The 27,783-nt window shown below is 40.4% G+C and overlaps 1 protein-coding gene across 2 annotated transcripts in view; it reads right to left on the reverse strand.

Moving 5' to 3' along the window:
* Positions 1 to 27,783, reverse strand: part of GABRG3 (gamma-aminobutyric acid type A receptor subunit gamma3) — a 311,180-nt gene that overhangs the window by 51,418 nt on the left and 231,979 nt on the right. For both annotated transcript variants that reach the window (XM_033053092.1, XM_033053093.1), the window contains one exon: positions 4,796 to 4,933. In XM_033053092.1, coding sequence (XP_032908983.1) covers positions 4,796 to 4,933 — 138 coding nt within the window. The remainder of the gene's footprint in view (positions 1 to 4,795; positions 4,934 to 27,783) is intronic.

Below are 27,783 nucleotides of genomic sequence, written 5' to 3' on the forward strand. Positions count from 1 at the left end.
GGCATATATGTATGCTGATATTTGCATTTTCTTGAAATACAAGTTTGTTTAATTTTTTTCTGTAGTATTTTTGTACTTGTCATTTACTGACTACTTTGCAACAGAACACACACTTTAATTTGTGTTGTTATTGGCATGGTCCAAAAGAGCTTTATCTAAATCTGTGACAACAGACATCAACCTTGATTTGCAGCCCTGTGATACAGGGTTGAGAATAGCATTTAAGCTGAAGTACTTTATGAAATAGCAATTTCAAAACCTAAAGCATGATTTAGAGGTTGTAAGATAGGCAGACTCCACTAATCACCACCCATCCACGGGTATGTGAACAAAGGTGTACTTTCTTATGGTAGTTGTTATGGCTAGTTATTGAGTTTGAATATTGATGCCTGGGATAATTCAGACTATATGAAATGGAGCTTTCTGTCTGGTTCCTTAAATATAATTTGCAATAATCAGCTATAATTTTTTTAAAATAAGGTGCTTTTATTGATGTTTTCTATTTCTGATTAATTATCTTGAACTCATTTATGCAAAGGCCCTTTGAACTGCAAAAATCTCTCAGGCTAAAAACATCTGAGGAAGAACACAAACAACACTTGTATAATGCAAAGAAGTTTTTAAGTAAATTAAAATAAGATTTAAGAGCTACAGAGTCTTTGTATATATCTAACAGTGGGTTTAAAAAATTTAATAGACTTTCTGAGGGAGATGTCAGCAGAAAAGTGCAAGCAACACTACCACTCACACCATGAGCTTTAATTGTGGAGTACTCCCTAATTCCGTTGTGGATTTTTCCTGGTCTTGCTCTCTTCCTCTGCCCCACCCCACCACCCTCCTCAAGTGTATTTGGAATGTCTAGGACTCAGAAACCTGAAGTTTACTACAAACACACACAGAGTGCTTTTAAAGATGACATTCTTCTCTCTCCTGTTGTCCTGGTCACCTTTTCATTGGCTGACCTGCAGTTTTAAAATCTGCACATTTTTTCTATACATGCAGTCTGCCCTTTCTTTTCACAGGTGGTTTAGTACTCCCCGTTTTAATTATTTTTGTCAGCCTTATTTGACATTGTAGCAAGAGAAGTGCTTGCTACAGTATCTGACTACCTTGTCAGATGGCAACAGCAGAATTTATCAGTATTTGTGAATTAGATACCACCTGACAGGGAGAACTTTCTTAGGATTCCAGATAAAGGTTCATGACCATACCACCAGCACAGTGATTTCTGCTGTTTATTGCATGCAATCACCATTTGTAGTAGGTATTTATTTTTTTGTGTGTTTATATCTAAGCATTAAGTTAAAAAATATATCCTCAGGAGAAAGCTGTACACTTCTTCCAGGTGGCAATGAAGACTTTATTTGGCTGCCAGATTATTGTAAAAAAAGAGCAAAGTACAACACTGTGTCAATAATTTAAGCCTCTGCTGGTTCAGTGCAAAAGATGACATTTTTCATATTGCTTAGATTTCTGAAACACACTCTGTGACAGCTGGCTTCTTACTCATATACCTCTGAAATTATCATAGATTAACACAGAGGTTATTTAAATGTCTGAAAAGGGTTTGGAAAGACTGAAAAAAATCAAAAAGCAGAACACTACCAAGTCTTAAATATAATAATTTTGTCATGAAAAATGACTACCAAGAAAGGACATCATGCAAATGAAGAAGAACAGCAGCTAGTCGCTGTGTGGGCAGTGTGACCTCTCTTTATTATACCCAGAACATGGCTGAAGAGGCAATAAAAAGAGATCCCCAAGATGGATATAGGAAGGTAGCACTGCAGCAGCTCTCACATTATATATCTGTAATTTAGTGAGAAGTAACAGTGTCATAAACAAGCAGTCAGAAGCAAAGAAGAAGTTAGGGTTTTGAATCCATCTCTTGTTAGTGCAGGATAGATCCTTACAGTAGATTTTCTCATGCTATGCCTAGTCTGCTTTTAAATGCCCTCTGTAATAGTAGTTTCTGAAATTTCCCTTGGGAGGAAGAGATGATGACTAGTGCCCTTTTTTTCAGAAAGCTGTTGTTGGTATCCAGCCTGCTTCCCTTCTCGTAATTCCACCTTATTAGTTGGAATGATCCCCTTTGCAGCACTCTGAGCAATGCTGCTTTTCCTTTCTGTGCTGAGTCTGCAAAGGGGTGGAGGCTGCTGGGGCCATTCTGGGCTTCCTCATGGCTCAGAGGGGCCCCAGGCAGGCCAGAGCTCAGGGTGGGGACTGCCCTTTCTGAGGAGCAGCACAAACCCAAGGCGAGTCCTACACCCACAGTGTCCTAGGGGCAGCCTCAGGGCAGTCTCCCTCTCCAGGTAGTTTAAGTACAAAAATGCCACAGATCTGCCATGTCAGAACTTGGCATCTCTTTTTTGACCACCTGCAGCCCACCGTGGCATGGCTGCAAAGGAGATGTAACACCTGTGAAAAGCAGCTGCCACCTCCCTTCATCACAGATTGTCCAAACAGTAGGAAACAGCAGGTTTGTGGGTTCTCTAATTCTCAAACTTCTTGGCTGCAGCTTTACTTCAGTGAACAGGCATGTTCCAGAGTAGAGATGCCTCTTTATCCTATTTGTTCATATGTATATTTAGACACAGCAGGTAGTCAGAGAATTACCTCAAATTTTGTGAGAGGCATATTGCACTGTGTCCTGCTCCTTTCCTTCTATTTTAGAGCTCCTTACACTACAGTATGGGGCGTACTCAAGGTTTTCCTATGCACTTGCTTTTTCTCATGTCCTGGCTCTGGTTTGCTCTTGACAGTAAATATTGTTGACATTCAGTAAACTTAGCCTTTGAATTACCTTAAACTGTAGAGTAACAAAATATGGTCTATTTTATGGAAACTCAGGACCGTGTGCAAACTCAGGGGTTTATTTTTCACATCTTTCATAAGTTTGTTGACACCTTTCTTAGATATCTGGTGAAATGCACAACTCATTTTTCTATCCTAATACCTCCAGGTGACAATCTGACACCAACATTTTACATTGTTTCTTCCAAGTTAGATTCCACAATCTCCTGACAGGGTTTTTTGGTTTTCTTTTGGGTTTGTTTTTTTTTCCCCAGTATTTGAATAAGCTTCTGTTTGTCAACAACTTTCTGTCACTGTGGTGCCTCTAGGAGAACAGAAATATCATGTGGTTCCAGTAACTTGAGTTCAACACTGCTGTTGGATTTTGCACTCACAAACATGGGTGATCAGAAACAGCAATAGCAGTTATACAAAAATATTGTGCCAACTCACTCATCTTAATAAGAACTGGGCACATGTTATAAAGAACTTAGGAAATAGGTTTTTCTCTGCTCCACATTATCCATTCACTTATTTAAATATGATGTCTATAAAATATGGTTTTTGTTCTGGCAGAGTTTAATAGATTTGTTTGCTGGTATATTAAAAATAAGTTGGTAATCCTTTTTCATGGAATCATAGAATGGTTTGGATTGGAAGGGGACCTTGAAGATCATCCAGCTCCAACCTCCCTGTTTTCTTGGAAAAAGCTAAACACCTGCCTGCCCATGGGAAGCAGTGAATTAATTTCTTCTTTTGCATTGCCTGGGTGCCCAGTCTTTTCTTTCTCTATTAAACTATCTTTTTCTTAACCCATGAGTTTCCTTGCTTTTATTCTTCTGATCCTCTCCCCCATCCTGCCAGGGAAAGTAAGTAAGGAGCTGCATGTTGTTAAGCTGCCACCTAAGATTAAGCCACATACATAGATACTTCAATGATTTAGTATTTTGTACCTGAGTCAATTTATGAGAAATTTGTATTCCTGAGTAACTTTCACATTAAAGGACTTTGTATCCATAACAAAAGACAACTTTCACATGTGTGCTCTTTGCAACACTTTCTTCTGCTAAACCACCAGCTCAAAATATTCACTAAAGCTTTAGTCACTTTTCATTACAAAATTTGCTATCTAGTCTAAGAATTCATTGCTGAAGTTAGTGAGTGGGCCAGGACTGAACAGCAGTAGTTTCAAAGATTTGTATTTTTTTATCATTAATGTTATTCTCAGTGTTTTGAAAAGAACAGCATAGTTTTGCTTACTTTATGGAAAAAAAAAAAAAAAAAAAAAGGAAAAAAGGTCAGATTTTTTCAAAAATTCACCACGTGTTAAGCAGAAGGTTGCTTCTACCAGATTCCCTCAGCAGCTGTGGGAAGACTTACCAAATCATGGTAATCATGAGTTTACTTCAGTTAATTTAGACACAATGTGACCTCAATATATCCAGCTCAAATAATATTTCCCATTTTAACATTTTAACATCTATATTACTGTGTTATTGTAGGAAGGAGCAAGATTTCTGAAGAAATAGAATAGGCATCACTTGGTAAGGTCACAAGCAAAGACATTTATCAACTGAGAGAGTGTATTTTGAAATACTAGAAAAATATTAAACCATCATTGAATGATTAAGTGCAGAAAGTGTCTAATTTCACTAACCTACCATTGTGCTCAAAATCTTTCTCTTTAATCTATGGTGAAGACAGATTTAATGCAGGAGTGGCCTAATAAATGGGGAATGAGAATCACAGAGTAACTTCAAATCTATAACAAACAGCCATATCAAGAAAACATTTATCCCTCAGTTTGTGAAGTTGCTGGAAGGGTAGTGATATCAAAAATCAAGATAAATTCAATATTTTTGCAGTCTGAACTTTGCAGGTTCTAATATCAACATTGGAACATATTAAAATCAATTTTCACTTGAATGAAAGCAAAACAAGGATAAATATTTTTAAATAATTTGAATTCCAGAAAAAGCACTATCATTTGTATCATTCTTACCTGCAGAGGTTTTCACAATTTCTGAAGTGTTTCTGAGACCCATAAAGTCAAACTGATAGAGTCTCCAAGATTTCTGGTCAGCAGCCTCCACTGAATTTTTCCTCCATCTGTAAACCATTTCCTCTTTAGGATAGCCATCTAGAAATTAATATATATATATACACATATGAATATTTTTCATTTCATAAAAAAAAAGTTCTGCAAAATATCTGTTCACTGTTTCAGTGCTACTTGGAAACACCTAAATTTCTGATCTGATGCTTTGTCAGTGAGTTAAGTGGCATCTTTCAGCTAGAGTTGTATGGCACACAAAAGTAGAGTCATAACACACAAAAATAGAGTAATAATACCAGCTATCATTGTTTTTCAACGATTTCATAATCATTGCATTTTAAAAATAGGAAAAATATGATTGATTCAGGAACAGATCTCTTCAGAGATGCAGTTGACTGTACTAATTGGAGGTCCAGACACAGAAGTATGCTGCTTTACATAAGTTCTGGAGAAGCTGTGGAAACCAACAGAATGCAAAAAATAGGGAGTTTCTTAATGTAAAATGTGAATAATTGAAAGGGATGCATTGTTTTAAAAGTTATAATAATTCTAATTGGGGGGTGTGCTTCTGTACTTCTGAAAGAAACATTGCAGTGCAAAAGAAAGCAAAATTTTCATTAGCATGGGAATTTTAAAGTGATTATGCTACCATAGTTCTTCTGAAGCCTGGGGTACCTAATGAGGCATCACCTGATCTCTACTGCTGAAATAGTTTCTGAAAGTCTTTATCAGTTTAGCACTCAGTGATCATAATTAATTCTTATGCCAATTTTTAATTTCCTTTTTGTTCGAGAATGGCGTTTTCCAATCAATTGACGTCCAACAAATCTTCAACCAGTCCAAACCATAATAATAAACCATCTAGAAAACAACAGCCCACCCATGCTAGTTAAAATTGGATTGTTCTCTAATGCATAATACAATCAATTTTTATTCATCTCATTAATATAATGGCTGTAGATTACAAGGCAAATTAAAAGCCTAATAACAACAATAGACGGTTAATATAATTGTCGCATCAGTAATTTATTTTTCCCTATTGAAAATGGATACATTTTTATATTTGCATTGCAAAACAACCTCTCTGGTCATGGTGCTATTTCCTTGATGTCTTCCTCCTATGAATGTCTTTTCAATCTTGTTTAAGGTTCCACCCTGCCAGGGTACTGCTGTAAGGTGTGCACAGCCTCATTTATTCCTCTCACTAACACAGCAAGGAAGTCCCTTAGTTCTAATCTAAAAAAATGACTAAGAAATCACTATGTGTTAATTCAAAATGTCACATTCATACATTTCCCATCAATGTAAATAAAGAAATAACCTGTGAAGGACCCAACTGAGTAACAAAAACTGTTCTCTGTGAGAACTCTGGCTGCCAAATAGATTTCACTGCCAACTCTGCTGTGCAAGTCTGTGAGATTGACCTAAAGGTTAATTTTTTTTGGCTGGCAGATTATGTCAGAAGATGCAGCGATACAGTGAAAGAAGTCAAGTTTTGCAGAACCTCCAAGCTATAGTCCTGAATTCTTCCTGAGTCTGGCTCCTATTTGACCGAGCCCTTTGATAACATTTCTTCCTCTTCCAAGGTGAAAAACAATAAGATGCGGAAAGGGCCTCATTTTGCACCACGGTGGGGGGTGTTGTTGTTAGATTGAATATTAGGGAATATAAGATGGAGTCCCTTTTCTCAGATAAATTTCAGTATAATCACTGTAAGCAAAAATCTTTCAAATACCTTGCAAGTAAAAAGGATTTTATTTTGAATACAATATTTTTAAGTGATCCAAACTGATGTTTTTTACATCTTTTCCCCAAATTTCACAGAAAAATTTGTGTCAGTTAGTCTTGAATTCTATTTCTTCCTAATTTTTTTTTTCTTTTCATCCTGTGACCACCCCATCAAAAAAAAAAAAAAAACAAACCAAAAAACCCCAAAACCCAAACAAAAAACCAACCAACCAAACAAAAAAATCCCACTGTCAACATGTTTGAAAGCTTGCCATCATATTAACGAAGGCATAGCTGTTTAACCTGACAAGAACAACATGTAGTCAGAAGCAAGTTCATGAGACTTTCATCCTTCAAGATTTTTCCTGTATTTTTGACTAAGAAAGGTCAGATTCAGTTCCACAGTATTTCTCCTTTCAGTATTATTTGTCATCATTAAATCATAAGCAACTGACCTCAGGATGACATTTCAATAGTTCCTTAATCCACAGTTGCTAAGATCTGCTCTTACAATGATTTGGTTGCTTACATCAAAAGAGAGAAGTACTAAAGATTCAATGGGAGTTGTTTCAACATTTAAATAACTGCCATTATGCTCTGCTCTGCTTCCAGGTGACTGACTTCACTTTTCAATTATTTAAAAGAATAATAATTTTATGGAGGAGTGACACATCTCTTTGGACAGTATATGAGCCCTAGAATTCATTTAACTTACAGAATGGACTGTTCATGATGGTTCTTCTTTTGGTGATATTCATTATTTCTTGTACACAGCCCACTTGTTTCTAGCCCCTTAAATATTTTATTTTAGCAAATATCAGAACTGGAGACTTCAGTACTTCCATAAGAAGGTGCAATCCTTGTTGTTCAGCTTCCTTTTACTTTCCCAGCATTACAAATGACAGTAAATTACCTTAAATTTTTGGCCTTGTGGCTTCAGGTCATTCACACTGAACATATTTTTGTCTAGTGTATTTATCCTGCCAAGTTGCTTTAGGTTACGTAAAAATATTCACCCTGCAATAGGGCAAGCCCCCAGGAGGTCCTGGATGCCTTCCAGTAGGTGCCAGTAAGATGGCAAGGGTGATGGCATAGGGAGAAGACAACCAAGTGTGTGTTCTGCGTTACAGCATCTGAGTTCTGGCTACCTGCAACTCAGGATCTTCTCAAAGTCTGTGTCAACAACTTTGTTTTCCCTCCCATCATTTCACTTGATTAAATTCTCCTACTTTCTGGCCCAAAGATTGTTTAGTGGGCAGTGCTACAACTTTTATATGCCAGATCAACAACTTTTAGAGACCACCCTGATCATCTGGCTCTTTGTAAGATGTACTACCATGTATTTGCAAAATCAGGCTAAAATCAAATCTGATTATTTCTTTAACAGCTCAATAGAAAGTATTCATACAATGCCTTGTGTTTACTTTCACCTAAAATACATAATGACTTTGCTTTCCTACTTTTTGCTTTTCTACTTTTGAAGGTGAAACTATTATAACAGAAAGGCAAATTGTCATGACAACCTTTGAGATTCTCTGGATTTTCCTGTATTTACCCTTTATTATTGAAATAATTGGACTCATGTTACCAGATCTTCTCATATCACCACCATATAATTTAGAAGTGGAAGGTTAAAAATATTTAAACTTCATGTTTGTACTGCTTCACTTTTTAGGGGGACTGATTTATGCGGAAGGCTCCATCAAAGTGCTGAAAAATGCTCAAGGGCAAAAACATCACCAGGCTGGATAAGAGGCACATGCAACCATAAGCTTGCCCAGACAATTTGTATTAAGTGGCCTTGAAGCATGTCTACTACAGCAATCAACACTGATGGAAAAATCTCAAACTTTTGTACTATGACAAATTGATGCCTATTTGTGCATACTGCCTCTAACCTTGATTTCCCCAATGCTGTTGTTGATCTGGACATCTCAGATCAGTGCCTGATATCTTTGCTTCACTTTCTTTTGTGTGATAATGTGGCTATTTTGGGAAATGAGTAGAGCTGGAAAGATAGCTGAAAAGACATCATGTCAAAAAGGACACAGAGGACTTTAAAAGCTAAATTTTTTTTCCACAGAAAAGCATCCAAGACATGAAAAGATAGAGAGGCAAAGAAAAAATAAATTATATCTTTCATCTCTTCAGACATACTTTACCCACTCTGTGAAATACATTCATTTCACTGCTGGCTTCCTACAGTTTGCATTCACACCTAACACAGGTAGACTCAGCTTACAGCAGAAGGAATAATGCAATTAGGCTCCTTCCTAGCCTTGCAAAAATTTGTGGCTCAGAGTATGAGACAAGGAGTTAATGAAAGCAGCAGTAAAGTTGAAAACGTGGGGGAAGCACGAAGGAAAGGATTGATTCTGTTAAGTATCTGCCAGGAGCTGATGCTTGTGACAGAAGCATGTTTTTGAAAGATGTAGCTGGATTCTGGGAAGGTTTTGCTTTTCCATGGGTTTCAGATACAGACTCCAAGTCAGTGGGAAATGTGATCTGAAAGATGAGCTGCTGCCGTGAGTAAGTGGTTGGAGTTGACATCATGGGCATGGAGCGAGTGTTGTAGATTCAGCTGTTCCAGTGAAGGTGGTCAGGAGAGGGAGGATGCTCTATTCCAATTAGAGGGAAGGAATAAGCAGTCCTTTACACTGTACAGCCAGAAACACTTTGCCTCCTTGGATGCTACCTTGTTAACCCTGCTTCAGGCTAATTGGGAGACCTCTGTCAACACAGCCTGGGTCAGAAGAGCTTAATGAAGTCCACAAATGCACCTTTCTCTGGTACCATGTTGTGAGTGACAAATCAGATGTTTCCACAAAATCTGTCTGGGTTTTTTTTCTTGTTAGCAGTCTTTATAATTGCTTCTTTGTTGGCAAACAAACTGAATTTTAATCCAAACTTCTCAGTGTTCGGAGAAACAGGCTACTCATTGATCTGTTCCTATATCTGTTTGGTATTTGTTCTCCGAAGGCTTTTAAAATAGAAGAGTCCTGGAAGTTATCCTATTAAAATTGTTATTACCTTAGATTTTATGAAAGCACAAACAGAAAAAGCAAAGTTTCAGTTCAATAAGTTTAAAATAAAACAAAATGAAAAATAGGATATAGAGACAACTCATTATGTGTCTCCAGAAGGAACTCTTCAGGGTAGACTGAAGCAGAAGTAGGGCAAGTGAATGGAATAGTTTACGTAAGATCTATGGAAAACAATATTCATAATTTAATGCATATTGACATCTCTCTGTCCACTAATGAAGGAAAAGGGAAAAGGGAAAAGGGAAAAGGGAAAAGGGAAAAGGGAAAAGGGGGAAGGGGGAAGGGGAGGGGAGGGGAGGGGAGGGGAGGGAAGGGAAGGGAAGGGAAGGGAAGGGAAGGGAAGGGAAGGGAAGGGAAGGGAATGGGAAGGGAAGGGAAGGGAAGTTTCGGGAAGGGAAGTTTCGGGAAGGGAAGTTTCGGGAAGGGAAGGGAAGGGAAGGGAAGGGAAGGGAAGGGAAGGGAAGGGAAGGGAAGGGAAGGGAAGGGAAGGGAAGGGAAGTTTCGGGAAGGGAAGTTTCGGGAAGGGAAGGGAAGGGAAGGGAAGGGAAGGGAAGGGAAGGGAAGGGAAGGGAAGGGAAGGGAAGGGAAGGGAAGGGAAGGGAAGGGAAGGGAAGGGAAGGGAAGGGAAGGGAAGGGAAGTTTTGGGAAGGGAAGTTTCGGGAAGGGAAGTTTCGGGAAGGGAAGTTTCGGGAAGGGAAGGGAAGGGAAGTTTTGGGAAGGGAAGTTTCGGGAAGGGAAGTTTCGGGAAGGGAAGGGAAGTTTCGGGAAGGGAAGGGAAGGGAAGGGAAGGGAAGGGAAGGGAAGGGAAGGGAAGGGAAGGGAAGGGAAGGGAAGGGAAGGGAAGGGAAGGGAAGGGAAGGGAAGGGAAGGGAAGGGAAGGGAAGGGAAGGGAAGGGAAGGGAAGGGAAGGGAAGGGAAGGGAAGGGAAGGGAAGGGAAGGGAAGGGAAGGGAAGGGAAGGGAAGTTTCGGGAAGGGAAGTTTCGGGAAGGGAAGGGAAGGGAAGGGAAGGGAAGTTTCGGGAAGGGAAGGGAAGTTTCGGGAAGGGAAGTTTCGGGAAGGGAAGGGAAGGGAAGGGAAGGGAAGGGAAGGGAAGGGAAGGGAAGGGAAGGGAAGGGAAGGGAAGGGAAGGGAAGGGAAGGGAAGGGAAGGGAAGGGAAGGGAAGGGAAGGGATGGGAAGGGAAGGGAAGGGAAGGGAAGGGAAGGGAAGGGAAGGGAAGGGAAGGGAAGGGAAGGGAAGGGAAGGGAAGGGAAGGGAAGGGAAGGGAAGGGAAGGGAAGGGAAGGGAAGGGAAGGGAAGGGAAGGGAAGGGAAGGGAAGGGAAGGGAAGGGAAGGGAAGGGAAGGGAAGGGAAGGGAAGGGAAGGGAAGGGAAGGGAAGGGAAGGGAAGTTTGGGAAGGGAAGTTTCGGGAAGGGAAGTTTCGGGAAGGGAAGTTTCGGGAAGGGAAGTTTCGGGAAGGGAAGTTTCGGGAAGGGAAGGGAAGGGAAGGGAAGGGAAGGGAAGGGAAGGGAAGGGAAGGGAAGGGAAGGGAAGGGAAGGGAAGGGAAGGGAAGGGAAGGGAAGGGAAGGGAAGGGAAGGGAAGGGAAGGGAAGGGAAGGGAAGGGAAGGGAAGGGAAGGGAAGGGAAGTTTCGGGAAGGGAAGTTTCGGGAAGGGAAGGGAAGGGAAGGGAAGTTTCGGGAAGGGAAGGGAAGTTTCGGGAAGGGAAGGGAAGGGAAGGGAAGGGAAGGGAAGGGAAGGGAAGGGAAGGGAAGGGAAGGGAAGGGAAGGGAAGGGAAGGGAAGGGAAGGGAAGGGATGGGAAGGGAAGGGAAGGGAAGGGAAGGGAAGGGAAGGGAAGGGAAGGGAAGGGAAGGGAAGGGAAGGGAAGGGAAGGGAAGGGAAGGGAAGGGAAGGGAAGGGAAGGGAAGGGAAGGGAAGGGAAGGGAAGGGAAGGGAAGGGAAGGGAAGGGAAGGGAAGGGAAGGGAAGGGAAGGGAAGGGAAGGGAAGGGAAGGGAAGGGAAGGGAAGGGAAGGGAAGGGAAGGGAAGGGAAGGGAAGGGAAGGGAAGGGAAGGGAAGGGAAGGGAAGGGAAGGGAAGGGAAGGGAAGGGAAGGGAAGGGAAGTTTTGGGAAGGGAAGTTTCGGGAAGGGAAGTTTCGGGAAGGGAAGTTTCGGGAAGGGAAGGGAAGGGAAGTTTCGGGAAGGGAAGTTTCGGGAAGGGAAGTTTCGGGAAGGGAAGTTTCGGGAAGGGAAGGGAAGGTAAGGGAAGGGAAGGGAAGGGAAGGGAAGGGAAGGGAAGGGAAGGGAAGGGAAGGGAAGGGAAGGGAAGGGAAGGGAAGGGAAGGGAAGGGAAGGGAAGGGAAGGGAAGGGAAGGGAAGGGAAGGGAAGGGAAGGGAAGGGAAGGGAAGGGAAGGGAAGGGAAGGGAAGGGAAGGGAAGGGAAGGGAAGGGAAGGGAAGGGAAGGGAAGGGAAGGGAAGGGAAGTTTCGGGAAGGGAAGTTTCGGGAAGGGAAGGGAAGTTTCGGGAAGGGAAGTTTCGGGAAGGGAAGTTTCGGGAAGGGAAGGGAAGGGAAGGGAAGGGAAGGGAAGTTTCGGGAAGGGAAGGGAAGTTTCGGGAAGGGAAGGGAAGGGAAGGGAAGGGAAGGGAAGGGAAGGGAAGGGAAGGGAAGGGAAGGGAAGGGAAGGGAAGGGAAGGGAAGGGAAGGGAAGGGAAGGGAAGGGAAGGGAAGGGAAGGGAAGGGAAGGGAAGGGAAGGGAAGGGAAGGGAAGGGAAGGGAAGGGAAGGGAAGGGAAGGGAAGGGAAGGGAAGGGAAGGGAAGTTTCGGGAAGGGAAGGGAAGGGAAGGGAAGGGAAGGGAAGGGAAGGGAAGGGAAGTTTCGGGAAGGGAAGGGAAGGGAAGGGAAGGGAAGGGAAGGGAAGGGAAGGGAAGGGAAGGGAAGGGAAGGGAAGGGACATTTCTAGCAGGGAAGGGAAGGGAAGGGAAGTTTCGGGAAGGGAAGGGAAGTTTCGGGAAGGGAAGGGAAGTTTCGGGAAGGGAAGGGAAGGGAAGGGAAGGGAAGGGAAGGGAAGGGAAGGGAAGGGAAGGGAAGGGAAGGAAAGGAAAGGAAAGGAAAGGAAAGGAAAGGAAAGGAAAGGAAAGGAAAGGAAAGGAAAGGAAAGGAAAGGAAAGGAAAGGAAAGGAAAGGAAAGGAAAGGAAAGGAAAGGAAAGGAAAGGAAAGGAAAGGAAAGGAAAGGAAAGGAAAGGAAAGGAAAGGAAAGGAAAGGAAAGGAAAGGAAAGGAAAGGAAAGGAAAGGAAAGGAAAGGAAAGGAAAGGAAAGGAAAGGAAAGGAAAGGAAAGGAAAGGAAAGGAAAGGAAAGGAAAGGAAAGGAAAGGAAAGGAAAGGAAAGGAAAGGAAAGGAAAGGAAAGGAAAGGAAAGGAAAGGAAAGGAAAGGAAAGGAAAGGAAAGGAAAGGAAAGGAAAGGAAAGGAAAGGAAAGGAAAGGAAAGGAAAGGAAAGGAAAGGAAAGGAAAGGAAAGGAAAGGATGAGTACTTGGAAAGCAGCTATGGTAAGAACAATAAAAAAGATAAATGCGAATGTTGTAAAGACAACTTTTAATCCTGAAGTGATTTATTTCAGCAGTAGTAGATAATTGCACTTAGGTGACAACTACAGCAATTAGAAATGTTATTCTTTGCCCTGTTTGCTTGCATCAGTAATTGACACCACATTAACAGTACATTAGCTCATGAAAAAAAAATCAACCAACATCACCATGACTGCAGATTAATGGATCTAATACTGCCCTGAAGTTAAAGGATACATGTCCCATTGAAGGTAGTTTTTCTACCTAAAAATTTGCTTCAATATGACGGATACCATTCTGCTAAAGAACCAGAGGATCTGGTCACTATCATTAACAGTAATGATAATTATCCCTTACTTGGGACTAGTTCTCTGTTCGATAGAAGTATAGAACACTGATATGATTTACTGATAAATTACGTGTAGCTTAGCTTTTGGGAGGAACTTGTGGCATCAATTCTTCTTTTGGGCCTTCAAAATAGAAAGAAGGAAAAGAGAGGTTTTACTGTCACAGAAATAGTTCCCAAAACAAGGATTTTCTGTGAACCAGCTTTTGTAGGAAGTAATAATTTTCTTGCTACTCATAGACAAATTAAAATTTTGGCTCAGAGAAAAAACAGAGAGCAGAATAGAAAGGTAAAAATGAGAAGGAAAAGAAGGCAAAGAAAAATGGACATAATTGGACTGAAAAGAGAGAGATTTTGTCTTGATGACAAAATTTTGAGATGTGTCTTTTCCATGTGCTCACTATCTTCTAAAATGTAGCAGATGTATCTCACATGGGGGAGCTAAGATTTTGTCACATACAGCCCCAGCAGTAAAAATTCCCTGTTCCAAGTATCAGATCCTAAAGAATAGGTAGAGTAGTTTGAAATTACATTCAGAAATTAAGGCAATCCTGTTGCATCATCGTGCCTTTTTGCTCTATTCTTATGCTCACCATACAATTTCCATTTTGACTTATTTACAGGTAGTACCATGAGTGATTTGGTTTTGGAAAATGGTTGGTTTTATCATATATTGTCCCTATAATTCCACCTTTCTATTATTTTGAAAATGCCTTCATCTTTTCTGAAAAAAGTTCACCAAAACTAAAACTGAAAAAAATAATCTCATAGCCTATATTGATGTTTTTCTATGCATTTTTATCTATATGCTTATTTTTACTGCTTGCTAACAGTATCATTTGAAAGGCAATTTTCAGGAGCCTCATGTGCAACAATCACTTGCATTGTTCTGGCCAGAAGTTTCTTTCATAATTTAATTCACCAGTAACTAAAACAACTTCTGATTTAGCCATATTTCATACTCATGCCTGACATCACTAATAGTAAATGGGCTGATCTCAGGTCTAGCTTGTTGGATATAAATGTATCTATTCTAAGGCTAGAATTCTGGCACAGATCAGAGTAGTGAGGAAAGAGAAAGTCTGCTTGGTCATGTGCAGTCTTTTTTATGCTTTTTGTGGAATGGATACTTCACCTCAACTTCCCATTCTTTTATGAATGGAACAATGTGAAGATTTTTCCCTCAGTTTTCTGCAATACCAACCCCTTGCAGGGAAGAATGAACGTCCAGAAATCAGTTTGCCTCGCTCAGGTTGTTTTCAGATCTGAATGACTCTGGAATATGTACTTGTTCTATTCTCCATGTATCTAGAAATCTTCTTATAAGCAAATATGCAAGTAAGAGACAGAATTTCAGTTTCCAGCACCCTGATAGCTATTTTCATAGCTAACATAGCTTTTTGATAATGAGCTGTTGTTGCTTCACATATGTGTGTCTACAAAGAATAGACTTTATTCATTATGTGGTGCAGAAAACTTATGATAATGTATTCCAAGTTTCACATTTTTATTGGCTGCAAGACTGTGAATGATGATTCTCAGCAAAAGAAGAAAAAATTTCAGAAATGTGTGGCAAAGAGGTGGCCTTTGAGAATCTTCTGGAATCCTGGGCTGCTGTTTTTTCCCGCCCTAGATCTTACTCAGCTCTGCATAGAGATGGGAGGTTTCACCTGAGCACTTGTTGTGCTCCACAGGATTTAAGGTGAGATTCAGAGAGATGGTAGTCTTGTCTCGTCTCATCTCATCTCATCTCATCTCATCTCATCTCATCTCATCTCATCTCATCTCATCTCATCTCATCTCATCTCATCCCAATCTCATCCCAATCTCCCTTCTTTTACATGTGTCCTACAACAACTGAATGATGCTGATAATTCAAGAACTATGCACTACTGCTGAGAGATCAGACTCATTATTGTACTGCTAAATATGTACATTGAGTTCTGTAATGGAAAACAAACAGCTCAAAATTAATATTTTAGCAGCTAAAATATTGTGCTTGGCTGACTGCATGAGCTCAAGTGAGAAGAGAAAAAAATTATTTCTTTTTGGTTTATAACTGGCTTTTGAAGAACCCCCAGCTATGTGTAAGATTTTCTCATGTCCATTTCAACATAAATTTTGTGCTGGGTATGAAAATTTTTGAAGTGCTTCCCAGAATTTTTGTTGAGATGTGCAAAGTCTGAGTGGTTGCATACTGAAGTAGCATCTCAGGCAGATATAGGTGATGTCAATCACTCACAATTTTCTGTACAGCAGTTGGCTCTTAATTCAGCCTTATGTAAAAGAGGAAGACAGTATTATTAGAAGAAAGCAGATTAAAAATATTTTTATAAACCAGAGAAAGTCAAAGCTCTTAGCATGAGAATTTAAAACCAAGCCAATCAGGACTTGCTTGGGACAATTTAGAAATCAGAGCTATAAAATAGTCTAAGTAGAACATGAACCTCAGTGTATTAAAGGAATATCTGTCAAATCTTCAATTCTTTGATCTGCTCACATTCTCTATGGCCAGAACAAAATCTTCCTTTTCCGTTTATTTAAACTGCACTTTTATTGAATATGCTTAGTGACAATGACTTTCTAAAGCGAGTACTTAAATTTCTTATGCTTGGGATGGACTGCAGTGCCACTAAAAGATTCTGGTCAGCTGATTTCAAACACCCCAGCAGGAGCTGAATACCATTCTCTAAAGGCCTTGAAAGTATATTTTTTTTTATTACTGATTATGTAGGCCACCTCAAAATGAGGGGCAAAATAGCTGTGCAAATTAAATGAAGTACATTCTGTCAAAGTTCTTTATCACAAATATAAGTGTTTTGGATTAAAATAGCCCATTAATGTTCAGTATCAGCTGTAACTGTAATGGATATTACAAGATAAAATAATCCTGTCTTTACCCATTTAATTACAGTAATTAACTGTATCCTCCACGTAGGACTACTAAGATTTCCTTTAAGACTATCCTGATGAGAAAGATAACATTGTTTACTTCATGTATTGCTTTAGTAAGCAAAGTGCTGAGAAAATGTGTTTTGGCTCATCTGAAAATATATAATGAACAAGCAGAGATTCTGGTGAAGACTCAGAGCTCAAGTAAAGTAAACAACACAGCCTTATATAGCTCAGGAAATAAAAGAATGTACACCTGTGAAGTTTTTTAGTCCATGCAGATGGGGATAGAGAGAACATAATTTAATTACAGGTTTCTTCCTCTCATCAAGTAATCTAGCTAATCTTTGTTTGAACACTTGATATAAGAACTCGTTTTGTGTTTCTCACGTGTGTCTAAAAGTATTTAAGGATTATTCTAAACATGCTTAATCCTTATCTTCCAAGTGCTTCTCAATTATCAGTATGAGTATGTTGAGTATGAGTGCAGTTAAAACAGTAGAGCTGTTGGCAGCATTTCTAAAGATGGATAGGAAAACTTAGTAAAATAATAATTAATAATAACAATAATAATGTATAGATTGAAAAATTTGTATTCACAACTTACAGGTAGCTCTTAAAATTGCAGTAATTTCACAATTATAAGCCGCACCATTTTAATTAAAATTTTGGTCCGAACCCAGGAGTGCAGCTTATAATCAGGCGCGGCTTATATATGGACAAAGAACGAAAAGTTGCTGTTTTAGTTTGGAGGACAGATGTCTTCTGAGAAAGGCAGGAGCTTCTCTTTGAAATGGAGAATGTAAACCCCCTCCCTCCAAATTATTATCATTTTGAAATCAAGGGGCTTTCAGGCAAAGATATGGGAATTAGGAATAACGGTTCTTTACTAGGGAAATTAAAATAGAAATACCGTACTACAAAGAAATAAACTCCAAACCCTGACAAAGTCAGAGTACAACCTGACACCCCGTCAGGCAGGGTGTTGGTAGCAGTCCCATTAAATGGTGGCTGCAGTCCTGTTGCAGTGACAGACATGATTCAGTTGGAGCAGTGCTCCTGTAGAAGGTGCAGTTTCCCTCTAAAGGTCCAGTGGTGATGTGGAGAAATCCAGTTTTCCTCTGGAGTCCAGTGGAGAAAGGGGCTACCTTAGTGTCCCAAAACCTCTGTTTTTATCTTGGTAAGAAATGCTGGGCTCTTCCCGATGGTTGGAGCAACTTCCAATGGGATGCAGTAATTTTATCAGTCCCACAGTGGGACTCAATGGCCATTAGCAGAAAATTACTCACTGGAGGAAGGGTGGGTTGTGAAAAGATAAAGAACAATGCCCCACCTGGTTTCAATGGATGGCCCATTAGCAGAACATCTCCCACTGAGATAAGGATCACTGCCCCCACCCTCAACAGATGGTGATAGAACAGATACCTTTTATCACACTCTGTATTGTAACGCAAGACAGCCGGAGGTGCGGCTTATACAGTAAATTCGCGAATACAAGCCGCACTGAGTATAAGCCGCATCTCTGGGTGTTGGCAAATATTTCGTTCTTTGTCCATAAACAAGCCGCACCCTGAGTATAAGCCGCTCTGTCGTTCGCAGCGAGGACCCGCATGCAACAAAGTTGCCAAATACTAACAGAACCGCAGCACGGCGAGGGGTTTACTGGCTCAACTAAGGCTATGCAGGCTCTGCCCGCTAGGGGCTGCTAAGGGGGCCAGGTGGCCCAGCTCGGTGGGGCCGCTCGGGGCTGGCCGCCGCCTCTGGGCTCACTCACCCCGGCCCTGCTCACGCCGTGGCACCGGCCGGGCACGGAGCACCCCCTGCTCCCGCCACAGCGGCGGAGGGCGGTGGCAGAGCCCCTCCCCCCTCCCCGAGCCACAGCAATGGCAGCGTGGGGCCCCATCGTCTCTCCCCCAGGCTGCGGCAGAGGAGGGAAGGAGAGAGCTCTCCTGCCTCTCTCCCTGCCCCCCGTGCTGCCTGCACGGAGCCAGGGTCCACCTGCGGTGCAACAGAGTAACAATTTGTAACAATCGCGAAATGCCGGCTTTTACTGGCAGGTGCTTGGCTCGGCACTCTGGCTGGCATGTCTGGGGTTGTAAATGTGAGAAAATTATTCACATATTAGCCACCCCCAAGTATTAGCCGCACTTACGGGTTTCCACCAAAATTTTGGTCAAATTGCTGTGGCTTGTATTCGTGAAATTACTGTAATCTGGTGCGGCTTATAATCGTGAAATTACTGTAAATAGTTATAGCATCCTCAGGAGTGTTGGCATCCATCTATTTTTCAGTGTCCAACTTCTTGGGTTAGAAACACTTTACAATGTATCCACATGTCCCCCATATAGAAATTTTCTATCCAATTTCAATTACAGAAATCATTGTAGCTATATAGCTTGCATAGTCCATATATTTTGTGACTAGCCTGAACTACATTTTCAGACCCATGGAAATGAAAATATAGCTATCAACAATGTTTTTTCTGAATTGCCATGAAACCCATTACAGGCTTCACAGAAGCTGCATCAGCAAAGCCCATGACTTTACAAAAGCCATCAGAAATATACTATTCTCAGTCAACACAGCATTAATGGAAGCAAGTTATGAATTAGACTTCCATACAAGATTTTTATGATTTTTATATAGATCTTCTCAGATATATCAGGAATGAATAGCAAAAGGTAAAACAACAGAACGCTCCAGATGGAAAACACAGTTTTTCTCAAGTACTGCCATTTCATAGAATAAAATAATTTTCAGCATAAATTCAAAACTAAACAGCAAATTTTACTGAAATTGAGACAAGACACAGCTGATGGAAATTAGCTGATAATCCTCTGTACTACACCAGTCCACATATCTTTCATGTCCTTTTCTCACCTTTTGCGATGCATCTCTTGGTTACACTAATCTTTCTGTGACATGTCTGTGTATCTCAATGCCTTAATTTCTTGCCCAGGTATGTTATTTCAAGCACATGAAATTTATTTTGGTTAGTTTTACTTTAGCTTATCTAAACCTTTCTTGCTAAAACTTCAGAGCAGTCATGCTCTATTACTGTTCTCTCCAGATCCCCAGAGTGACTGTAAATCTCAGTATCTGACAGTGCCCAATAGGGTAAATTCTGAGTTGCCTGAGAGTTTGTTTCACAATTTCTTGTCCCAGACTCTAATCATGATCTAAATCTCCTCAGATGATCCATTAATTCTCTAAAATTGAAGAGTTCTGGTGGAGGCAGAACTGAAGAAGCCAGCTCACTGATCCTTTTTCCTGATAGAAAAAAGATATCAGCTGTGCCTCCCTCATGCATCTCGATTTTCTTTGGGGTGCATTATTTCTTAACCCTTATCCATGAACCCATAGATAGCTTTGCCTGTAGTTAACCAATAAGTATCAAATTCTTCAACACCTATTTTCAGAAACAGATAAAATCTGAAATAAGTCTCCACACCTAGCATACATAGTTTTGTGCTGCCTCATTTTCTGATAAGGTTCTAGGGCATTAGAATTTTGTACCAACATAGAACACAATTGCCTGCAATAGCTCTGAATTCTCCTGAGCTTATAGCCATAGTCCCCAAGTCCTTCCAGGGCATCAGGCTGCTGTCATCATGCAAAATGTTATCACTACAAGGGTGGTCCAGGGTGCATGCCCGCAAGCCTGGCAGCTCTGTCCCAGACAAAGGTGCTTTCTGTCCCCTGGGTGATTGGCAGTGAAACATCCTGTTCTGTGCCAGTGAAAATGACAGGAATGCCAGGTTCACAAAGCAGTTGCCAGAGTCTGTCAGAATCATTTGTTCCTGAAAAATTTGTGCCTCTGTTTCTGAAAGAAAATATTACCTGTATATCCAGCTCATGGAAAACCCTTTTTAAAAATTTTGGTTTGTGTGTTTATATTTAGGAAGTAAAAAAAGAGGAAACAATACCAAACCACCATTATAAAATAGTGAGATTTGTGCAAGATCCTATACTTGAAAATTTTTGAAATTTTTTGAGGGGTTAGGAATTTAATTTTTAGGATATCTCAAATTTCAGTTTCTTCCCAAGTTCCTCATTGCTGTGTACTCTTCTTGTGTCCCAGCACTAACCTGAACACTGTTTTGAAAAGTGCACTGCTACCCTAGGCCCTATATAAATCATACTGACAACTATAAAAAAAACAAAAACCATCCAGACAGAAAATCAAAACATCAGCAGCTTTTGCTTCATGTGTCTCTTGGCCAAGTAACAGTAATTAAATCTTTTTTAGCTTGGTTTGCTTAGGAAATGAGGCTTACGTAATTACATTAATTGTCTGTGTTTATATGAATGTTATCTGTCCTTGTTGTAATAAATTTTGCACCCATTCCCCAATATTATTGTAATTTGAGAGAAGAAAGTAAGCCTCAGATATTATATAGACTTTTAAAAAGAACTCCCAAATAGGAGATACATTTTGTTATAATCCCGTCAGGGAGGAAAAGGTTGCATTCTTATGAAGAATCACAGAAAGGCAGCTCATCCTCAAGTTATGTGCCCCTGGGATATCAACCTGCTCTTGTCCTGCAACCAGAAATGGTTCTGGACACTCCACTACTCCAATGGGTTGGGAAGACTTTTCCCACAAAAAGTGGAAGAGGAACAGAGCACCTGCTCTTAAAAAGGTATGAGGGCTCATCCAATCCTAATGCATTGCAGAGCTCAAAGTCTCTATTTTAAATCTCAACAGGTCTCCTCTCATTGTCTGTAATACACCATTTCCTTTGTGTTGCCTTCATCACATATTTCTCCAGCAGCACTACCTATTTTAGCATCCCTCCCAAAAGATCTTTCCTTTACTACCAGCCAGTGATTGAGCAGATGCCGTATTTAATGGACCTTGGACTGCTTGAATGGCTTTGCCCAAAGACACTGACAAGTAGAGGATTTCATCCTTAGGCCTACCAGCAGGCAAAAATCTGTTATCACAGAGGCTTTCTAGACACGGCTTTCTGCTTCTCAGCCAGCATAGATTTTTCAATTGGAATGGCATGCTGTGGTTTCACGCCAATTACATTCCTTTGAAGATGACTGATAATGTGCCCCAGATCACTGTTGACACCAGGTCTTCTCCAATCACATTACCTTAATCCTGCTAGGTTAGATAGGCATCCTATCTTTATTTTATATAGTAGTCCTGGATGATTTTAATTTCCTATAACATTGCCTTTCACTTAAAGCATTTTGGAAGAGGTGAATGTTTTAATTATCTTCTTTTCTCCCATCTGTCTCCTTCTCTTGATGGGTTAAAAACCCCAGTGTGAGTGATATTCATTCTGTTTGCCTGTTCACTGAGGACAGGCTGCTGGAGATGCTAAAGGCAGCTGTAAAGACATGTCACCAGGACAGGAAGAGCAGCTCCAAAACACACAGCCCATGTTGCAGTGGAGAGAACCCTCACAGAACCACAGGGTAAAGCCATTCAAATGCAAGTGTCAGATGGTTGGTCCAAGTCTTTATGAGTTTCCCAAGGCTCTGGAACAGGCAAAAGGGTCAGAAAAAACTTTCATCCTTCTGCTCCAGACAGAGGACTGCTGCTGACTTTGTCCTAGTGGTGCCTCTCCTTGTTTTCTAGGAGCAGGTTGCTAAAGCAAGGAAATTAAGATGACATGAATCAATCACAAGTGAAAGAGGAAAACAAGGAGAGCCCTCCAGCCCAAATTAAGCTCTTTGACTTATACTAATGCATGAGTTTGGGCACAGGGGGCAGCAATTTTCTCTTTGAAAGTGAATACCACTAAGAAAGGAACACAGTAAAGTTTCAGCTGGAATTTAAATATGCTGAAAACCTGTGAGCACCTATTAGAAGATTTCTAGAACAAAAAAGTTTTAAAATTTTGGAAAGCAAGGGCTTCCTTTCTTGAATGACAGGGCTGAAGCTGTTTTTCAGTCACTTCTAATAGCAATAAAAATATCCTCTCTCTGACAAAAGTGGAGCAGCTTCACCACCCACTCATTTCAGCAGCATATGTAGTTGTACAAAACTCCCTCTCCAAATTGCCCAGTTTCTTGTTTCCTTTGAAAGGGTTTAGTGAAGCACGGGGCTGCCTGCACTGGGTCCCCATACCTTTCACAGAAATGTCCTCAGACTTTTCACAGAAATTACATGGCCTGTGAGAAATCTCACTAATTTCTGCAAAAGTTCTCCCATAAAAGTTAATTTGACAGTCTAAATAAACACATGCACAGAATAACAACCATCCTAACTTTTCAGCTGGCTTGGCACAACAAACTTTTGAAGGAAGGAAATTACAGTCACACAGCAAAGCAAACAATGAGACAGCCCTCCATCACTGGAGAAACAGTCTTCTTGTCTTGTAGTGAAATGAGGGCTGAAGCTCACACCTGTTCCCAGCAGCATAGACAGGCAAATTTGAATGGCATATGAAACCAGTTGCTTGACCTTAGAAAACATGGAGTTTTTTCACAGGAGATAGGATGTAAACCTATTTGTCTCCTGAAAGCACCACCTCCACTTTATATTTCTCCTTCTTATTTTTTCTCTGATTGATAGACACATATAACTTAGTGAGTCACCCTTCAGTTCACCACCCCCATGTCTGGGTGCAAAGAATCAGAGAAGTGACATGCTGGGGAATGGGGTGAGAGAGAGAACTTGTCTGTGCATTCTCTGGCGCAGTGGTGGAGAGAAGGTGTGACACATAAGTGTGGTGCCCAGTATTTTACTGTTGCCTTTAAAAACTTTCAGTCTCTTCCTCTCTTCCTGATCATTCTATATAGAGTGCCATTTACTCTGCAGTACTTCCTGTTGTGATACTTAACTATTTTGAGCCTCAAAGCCATGGTATTATTAAAAGAAAAGTATATATTTCTCATGTTTCCAGAGATGCTAATTAGCACGTCAGAGACACCAAATCAGCTGCAGTACTCCTCACTTCAAAACATGATGGCACATATGAGACGACACTGTGCAAATGTCCTCCCTCTACAAGAAAAGACAGTCATAGCTTTTTATTTTTTTCTCCTGGTAGTGAAGATGCTTCAGGTGGCTGGAGACTTCTTAATCTGCTTCTCTTTAAAAAATGCTGTCCAGAGTCTGGACAATTATTTTGGGCCTATACTTCTGCTTTTTGATGAGATTAAGATATTGGAAATAGTATTTAAAGGAGTTTGTAATGGCTAGAGAGGATCTGAAGAGATTTCATCAGACACGTTTCCTTCGTAACTGCACAAAATCCAAGAGGATTTTAAGAGTGAAAATTTTATTTTTCAGACCCAGCATCTTGAGCCATAGTGAGCTGGCATCTGCTGCTCATCTGTGTTATAATGAAACAATACCCTTCAAAATTGGGTACATTTTAAGACTGATTTATGACATATGGAAAGGCAGACATTGATGCTGCTACATAGGCTGCTTAGCAGGTTTCTTCACCTAGGTGCTGTATGTAAGTGCAATATGAAGTACATTTTAACTGTAAAATGGACTTCCAAGTCTAACCCTTCATGATGCCTGCTTATAGCAGTTTGTATAAAATGTGAGGAAATAAGGACTGAAGGGAGAAACCTCTTCCAGTTAGCCCTGATAGTTTTTCAATTAAAACTCCATTTAAAACCTTAACAAGTGATCCAGTTCCCCCATCCTTTTGGCTGAGAAGGAAGCCATGTGTACTTCTGATTAAAATCTGCTGGTTTTTGACACACCAGGTATGTTGGTGAGTGCTCCCTGTGCCGGGGATGGAATACAGAAATGTGGCTATGCTGAGTTTGCTCTTGCTGTCCCTATTCCTTCTTCCATACTTGTGCAGGCAGCTTGCCCAGGGAGCCTGACATCAATCTCAATTTGAATTACTACAGAAATTACTCAGCCTCATTTCCAGGGGCTGCAATAGGTTACAGATGCTTGATGCAGAGAAAATCCACATGCCCATCAAAACTATACCATCATGATGATCTTGATGATTGCTGAAATAAAAAAAAAATGCAGCTGAAGTCAAATGCTGTGGTAGTTGACATTTATAACAAGCACAGCATGAACACAGACTTCTGAATTCCCTTCCATAACTTCGTGACATGAATGTTCCCAGGAAAAGAGATTTAGCTGACAAGCAGTATGGAAGATATGCATCATACCAAATCCATAACTACAATGACTGACTTCTCTAAGCATTTTTCGATATATTTATGTCCTTCAACTATAAATGATTTTTTTTTTGCCTTAATTTGTATTACTCTGGATATAAATCTGATCTAATAAGTTGAAAATAGGACACCACTGTAGTAAGTCTTTCAATTGTAGTGCTTTGCTAAAACAGATTGACCTAGATTGGTATACTCTTAGTTAAAATGGTGCTCCTTTCTGTAGTTTTTCAATCTTGCTTTGAACCACATGAGGTGGCAATGGATGATGCCAAATTCAGAAACTCCTTTACATCTGAAGGGATGATCATCACCTGCATAACAGCTGGTTACAATGAGATGTCAGATATTGCTTGAAATACATAACTTGGCATTATGGCTTGGTATGATTCAAGACATAAAAGTTTACAGGTAATCTGAGGAGAATTCTTGTTTCCTCCTTGCAACCTGTCATTGGATTAACCACTTTTAAGAAGAAAGTGCATGTTTATAATGGAGAAATAAATATTTTTGGGGGGCTATATAATAAATATAGCTCAAGGACTAATTTTACTTGAGTTTTCTCATATCCAGTGATATAAGCAGACAAGACGTCTCATCTCTGGTTACTGATGAGATATAGCCAAGAGTGGGAGCCACATGACAGAATGCCTGTTAGGAATTCTTGTTAAGGCAAACCTAAAGATGATTATCCCTGGGACAGAATGGCTTTTCTCCAAGATGACATAAATCCCATTCAGTTCCAGAGTGTCTCTCCAAGTTTTCACATTCTTATTGTCTTTCCCAAAGAACGGATCTCATTGAAGTGACTTATTGCTGTATAGCCACAGGGAGTTACGTAGCTATTCCAGGTCTTTTCCTTTAGGAGACTCAGGTGTGCAGCAGAAATCTTTGTTGCCAAGTGTCCTAATACCTTTATTTCTCACACCTACCTTACAACTCAGTGATGACAATCTAAACCATCTCACTTTACCAGGATTTTATTTGGTGTCTATGGTTCCTTGCAAAAAGTAATGATTGGCTATTAGAACCTTGTCACTTGTCATCTCTTTGCTGCTGACTAGTGTAATGCACACTAGGTGGAAGATTCTGAGTTATAAAAACAGCTTCTCAGGGTCTAAGTTAAAGCTGCAACAACTCTAGAAATTCATTGAAAACCCTGACATCCAAGGGGCTGGAGCATTCAGAAAATAAAATGTAAACCAAATGAAATTTTAGAACAAACAAGAATGGGAAAATCAACCTGAAGATGTAACAATTCCATTAAAAAGTGCTTGAGCATCTGAAACAAGGTGGTCATCTCCAACTGTCCTTTTTAAAAAAGTCTGAGAAGATTAACAAGTGAGAGATAAATTACAGTTGTAGCTGTTTTCAAAAACTACATTTGTGTGAAGAGACACTGAAAAGTTTGGGACCGTTTATTTTAGGAAAAAAGACAAAGAAGTCTTGACAAAGGCTTTCAAAATAATGTGCGATATCAAGAAGGTGGCAGAATGCTTCATCCAGCATAGATGTGTCTCCATGGGTTAAAAAAATGAAAGAACTTGCTATTAAATTCAGAGGGTAGAAAATTAAAAAAGGTGGAATTATTTTTCAATGGACAATAAAACTTACGGGCCATTAATGGTTATTATCAATGCTATCATTAAAAAGCCCCCTCCAAAATTAAACAAGCCTACAGTAAAGACACCAGGATGTGCAGTTTAAAAGTTTAAAAAATTAAATAGTATTTTGAGAAAGAGAGAGACCCTCATTTTATTTCAGGACATGTCCAACTGAGTATTGGAAAGAAAGCAGAGAGAAAGGCAGAAGGGCTGCCACAGATGCTTCCAGAAAATCTGCCAACATTGATGGGTGCAAGGTCTTCTCCATCTCACAAGATTGCCAGTTTTGGTTTTACATTTTGGTTTGAGGTTGAATAAAATAGCAAATATTGAGAGTCTTGTCCTTTTATCACCTGGTTAGCCTCTCATATGTCTCTGGCTGCTGCATCAATAATTTGGGGAACACAGATCTAGATAGATCTAGCAGTGCTCACTAGCTTTGGAAATTAATTATACAGATACTGGACCAGCTAAAAAAGAGCAGGACTGCCCTAGCTCTCAGGACAGCCTGGTTCAGGGGCACCTTAGCAGAGAAGCCCAGAGCAAAGGGGCACTGGGACACAGGGGAATCACAGTGTTTAACCCTGCTGAAGGGACTGCTTTGTCACTGCAGTCCTGCCAAGCAGCCCAAGCCTTCTGAGGGGCAGAAGATTGCTATCAACTTCCCTTGTATATCAGTAGCAGCAATAATCAGCAAACAGAAGTTTGCTGTCTTTCAGGACTCTTAAGGAACAGTAATTTAAGGCAAAAGGAAGACAAAGAGCCAGCACAGATCAGTCTGTGATTTGACTGAAGTTTTGGTCCAATTCATACATGTGTAGGATCCACAAACCTCAGACAGCTTCCCAAATTATCAAAATAATTTAATTTTCACTTGCAGACTTTCACAGAAACTTCAAGTATCATCTGTTGCAAGAACACGACGCTGGACTAGATTTAGTGCCCAGTTTTATCTACCAATGTTTGTGTTTTTACCAACAGAGCTCCTATGTAAATAAAATGCTCCATTTCTGCTGTCCTTGTACACTCATCAGGTGTGAGCCAGAACAATCTCCTTCCTTGCAATATTAAATAGTGTTAAAAAGTGAGTCCTTTTCCCATAGCTTGGAGACATGTTTATTCTTTTAGTGTTCTTCACACTTTGCTGATAATGCATTTCTTGTTTATGTCTGGGAAACAAATATACTCCCTTCAGCCTTAGATGCTGCTATACCAGTGCTGATCTCTCTGCCCTGGATGCCACTCCAGCAGCTATGTTGTAAACCATTTCATTGCCTCAGGACCTTATATTTGCAAGGTCAATTGCTGCTGAAATGATGATTACTCTACAGCTGCTATGTATAAAGAGGGTGACAATCACAGTGCCCTTGAGCATTGACTGTAGGAGGTGGCTACCATCCCATTTTCTGTGCCAAACAACACTGTAGTTAACCAGTGCACAGTTCACTGGTATGGTCTCTGAGAGGGAAAAACTGAATAGCTGTCCTGTGATTTCATCTCTGGTATTAATATTAAACAAAAAATGTATCCAGAATAGATCTTTAGAGCTGAACATTTCACAGACACAATGTTGATCCTGGCTTATTTATTTACTTTTTTTTTTATATAATTCAAATAAAAATCTCCTTACTGCACATTTTCATATGTGCAGCTGGGTGC

This window comes from Catharus ustulatus, chromosome 2 (assembly GCF_009819885.2).
Source record: "Catharus ustulatus isolate bCatUst1 chromosome 2, bCatUst1.pri.v2, whole genome shotgun sequence".
Classification (NCBI taxonomy): domain Eukaryota; kingdom Metazoa; phylum Chordata; class Aves; order Passeriformes; family Turdidae; genus Catharus; species Catharus ustulatus.